Source organism: Trichechus manatus, unplaced genomic scaffold (genome assembly GCF_000243295.1).
Source record: "Trichechus manatus latirostris isolate Lorelei unplaced genomic scaffold, TriManLat1.0 scaffold00290, whole genome shotgun sequence".
In the NCBI taxonomy this organism is placed as follows: Eukaryota; Metazoa; Chordata; class Mammalia; order Sirenia; family Trichechidae; genus Trichechus; species Trichechus manatus.
In genome coordinates, this window is record NW_004444226.1 from 1501791 (window position 1) to 1505664 (window position 3874).

The 3874-nt window shown below is 38.9% G+C and overlaps 1 protein-coding gene across 1 annotated transcript; it reads right to left on the minus strand.

Moving 5' to 3' along the window:
• Nucleotides 1-1624: 1624 nt before the first annotated feature.
• LOC101347060 (olfactory receptor 2T29-like) lies at nt 1625-2587 on the minus strand. Its single transcript, XM_004390239.1, has one exon. The coding sequence runs from the start codon at nt 2585-2587 to the stop codon at nt 1625-1627; it is 963 nt and encodes a 320-aa protein (XP_004390296.1).
• Between the last annotated feature and the right edge of the window lie 1287 nt (nt 2588-3874).

The following is a 3874-nucleotide window of genomic DNA, read 5'->3' on the forward strand; positions in this document are numbered from 1 at the left end:
CAAATTAGTACTTTGCATCAAAATTTTGTAAATGTTAATCATTTTAACCAGTAAGTCCCTTCTTGGAATCTGTCTTACAAAAATAATTATACATGTAAAGAAAGATACATGTACAAGACACTCTGTTTTGAATAATTATTTTCAAGATTCAGCAATAGCCCCATACATCCACTAATAGACTATTTTAAAATTGATGACATATCCATCCTGTAGAATATAACCCATTTTCCATTTTCTGAAGTAGAAAGATAATCAAGATTCATTACTAAGTTAAAAATAAGCATGTTTTATGTCAATACTTTATTTTCCGATTAAAAAAGCAGTTTGAATTATACAATTCTCAGGTCTTCCTAGCAATAATGTTAAGTTTTATATATTTCCTGGACTCAGTGTCAGGCACAGAAAACATGTGTTTACAAAATAATAATCAAACAAAAGGCAAACAGAACCGTATTAATTGTGCATTTCAATACATTTAATTTTGTATATTAAGTCTCATTTCCTGATCAATCCCTAGGAAATGGTTTCCTTCATTCTGTTTCTTCAAACTGTGTCCTTGGAACACCCTTAAGAAAACAGAACATTTGTGAAAAATGATGCTAGCTTATGTACTTAATCACATGTTGATTTTTTCTTTATAAATTTGGTGATGAATTCCAATCGAAGTTCTTTATGAGCTATACTCTGTGCATGATGAGCAAAGCAATTTATATACTTTACTGCACCTATCTGCATATCCAACTATACCTACAGTTCAAATTCCTTGGGGACAGCAGCCACGTATTGTTTAGATTTTAATCTCATTTGCCTATAATTTTGGATTATAATGTAGCATAAAAAATATTTGTTGAATAATTGGAAGACTGAATATTTGATGTCCTACCTCTCCTTCTTTGTCTAACAAATCACATATTTCAAAACTCAGCTCAGATGTCACCTTGCAGGGAACCTTCCCTAAATCATCCTTCCACTCTGGGTTAATGTGTTTCCCATTGTACCTTATGAAGTCCTGGATTCTAAATCTATCATACAATACTAATATCCACTAGGTGTCTTTAGAGCTGCGACATGGAACAAAGCGTCTCTCAGTAAAAGTGTGCAGATATAGTCAGTATATTCAGTAATGAATATATTCAGTGATGAATAGTTATGTTGAAGTGAACTCGTTTTCTAAGGTATCTTGTCACGCTGCCACTAGAGAGTAGGAACTCAAAAAAAGGGGGGGGGGCAACAAGGACTGATATTTAACTCTTGGAATTAATTTCAAATGTACAGGAAAGCAGCATGAATAAGAATAGGGCAAAGAATACCTATAGGCCCCTTACCTAGATTCACCTGTCGTTAATATTTTCCTCCATTTGCTTCACCATTTCCCTCCCTCTCTCTTTCTCATTTGAGAGTCCATTTGGCTTTTAATTCTAAATATTTTCATTATGCATTTCCTAAGAATATGAATATTCTTCTACAGAATAATAGGGCAATAGAGGCAACTACTTTAAAAAAAAAAAAGGATGGAAATGATATGAGACACTGTGATATGAGAACCTGAGGAATAAGTTGGTATAAGATCCTAAAATTTTGACATGTAGAGAGAAGGAAAAGAAAATGTTACTACCAAAATTTCCTACTTTATATTTTCTTGAAAGGCAGGTTCCACATTCAACATTTTCTTCAGAGCCCCTGTGACATCTTTATTTCTAAGACTATAGATTAAAGGGTTTAGTACAGGAGTGAGGATACTGTAAAGGAAAGATACTACCATGTCCTTCTCCGGGGTATGGTAGGAGCTGGGCATCATGTACGTGTAGATGGCAGCCCCGTAGAAGAGGATGACCACAGTCATGTGGGAGGAACAGGTGGTGAAGGCCTTCTTCCGGCCCTCTGCTGAGTTCATCCTGTGGATGGTGAGGAGGATGAAAGAGTAGGAGCTTGAAATGACTGTCACAGGGGTGAGGAGCATGAGGACACAACACAAGTATATGAGTGTCTCAATGAGTGAGGTGTCAGAGCAGGAGAGCTTCATTACAGCAGGCACCTCACAAAAGAAGTGATGGATCTTCCTGGACCTGCAGAAGGGGAAGGTCATGGTGATGGGAGTGAGCATGAAGCCATCCACTGAGCCCAAGAACCAGCAGCCGGATGCCAGGAGGAGACATACCCTGTGGTTCATAAGGACGGGGTAATGGAGCGGATGGCAGATGGCCATGTATCGATCACAGGCCATGGCAGCTAGAAGGAAAAATTCTGATCCTACTAGTGTCAAGTAGAGGAACATCTGTATCCCACATCCAGGAACTGAAATACTTTTGGCACCCATGACCTGGTCCATGACCATCTTTGGCACAGTGACAGAAATGTACATCATGTCCATGAGAGACAACTGGCTGACGAAAAAGTACATGGGAGTGTGGAGGTGGGCATTAGAGTGTACCAGGAGGATCAGGATGGCGTTTCCAGTCAGAGCCATCAGGAAAATCACAAAAATGGCCACACAGAGCAGAGCTGGGTGTTTGGATTGACTGAAGAGTCCCAACAGGAAGAAATCGGCCCCTCCAGTGTGGTTGGACAGCCACATGGTGTTGTCCATGAGGTTGCACCTGGGGCATCAAGGAGAGCTTTGATGTTACACAGATCACTCATGAGGATGTGACCTTCCAAAATGCATGTTCAGTGCATGTGTGTGTGCATAAGCATAAGTGCACACACATGTGAACACAATTTTACTAATAGAAGAAAGTTCCATAGATTGTAGAACTTTTGTGTTGATTCGGGGATTATAAATCACTTGTAATTCAACAAATTTACCAGAAAAAAATAAATGAATTCGCAACTGTGGGTTGAAAGAATTGGTAACTTATACTGAAGTTGCCAGAGTTCACGGTAATGAAGTTTCCTGATGAAGGTGTCCTCTATCAACATGTAGTAGTAACTTAAAAAATCACTGCCCCATGCAACACAAAGAGTGAAAAAGAGAAATTGGGGAAAATACAAAGAGAGAGAGACAGAGAAAGAGAAAAAAATCAAATTTCTTATTTCTAAAGTGTTTGTTAAGGTAGACAGAATTGAATAAACCTCTCTGGTTTAAGGAACCACTGGGATCTTAAAACTATCACGGCATGGCTTACCCCTCTGAGAACCCAAGGGGTAGTGGGTGAGGGGCACAAACTCTGCAACCAGACTACTGCCCTTGTTCTAGCTTCCCCTCTACCTCCACTGTTAGTTACTGAACTCTCCATTCCTAGATCCATTCTGTATAAAAAGAGGATAAGAATAAAGTTCGACCCTAATGTATGGTGAAAATTGTTGTTGTTAGGTACCATCAAGTTGGATCCAACTCATAGTAACCCTATGTACAAAAGATCTAAACGCTGCCCTCTCCTGCGTCATCCTCACAACCGTTGCTATGTTTGAAACCATTGTTGCAGCCACTGTGTTAATCCATCTCATTGAGGGTCTTCCTCTTTTACACTGACCCTTTACTTTACCAAGCATGATGTTGTTCTCCAGGGACTGGTCCCTCCTGATAACATGTCCAAAGTACGTGAGACAAAGTCTCACCATCCTCCCTTCTTTAGGAACATTCTGGCTTTACTTCTTCCAAGACAGATTTGTTTGTTTCCTAGCAGTCCATGGTATATTCAATATTCTTTCCAAAACTGTAAGTCAAAGGCATCAGTCTCTACATAAGCACAATTAACTTTTCTGGAATTCCCATTCTTTGCAAATGCTATCCATAATTTATTATGATCCAGATAGTTGAATTCCTTTGCATAGTCAATAAAACACAGGTAAGCATCTTTCTGGAATTCTCTGTTTTCAGCCAAGATTCATATGACATCAGCAATAACATGGTGAGCATTAGATTAGGTAAAAT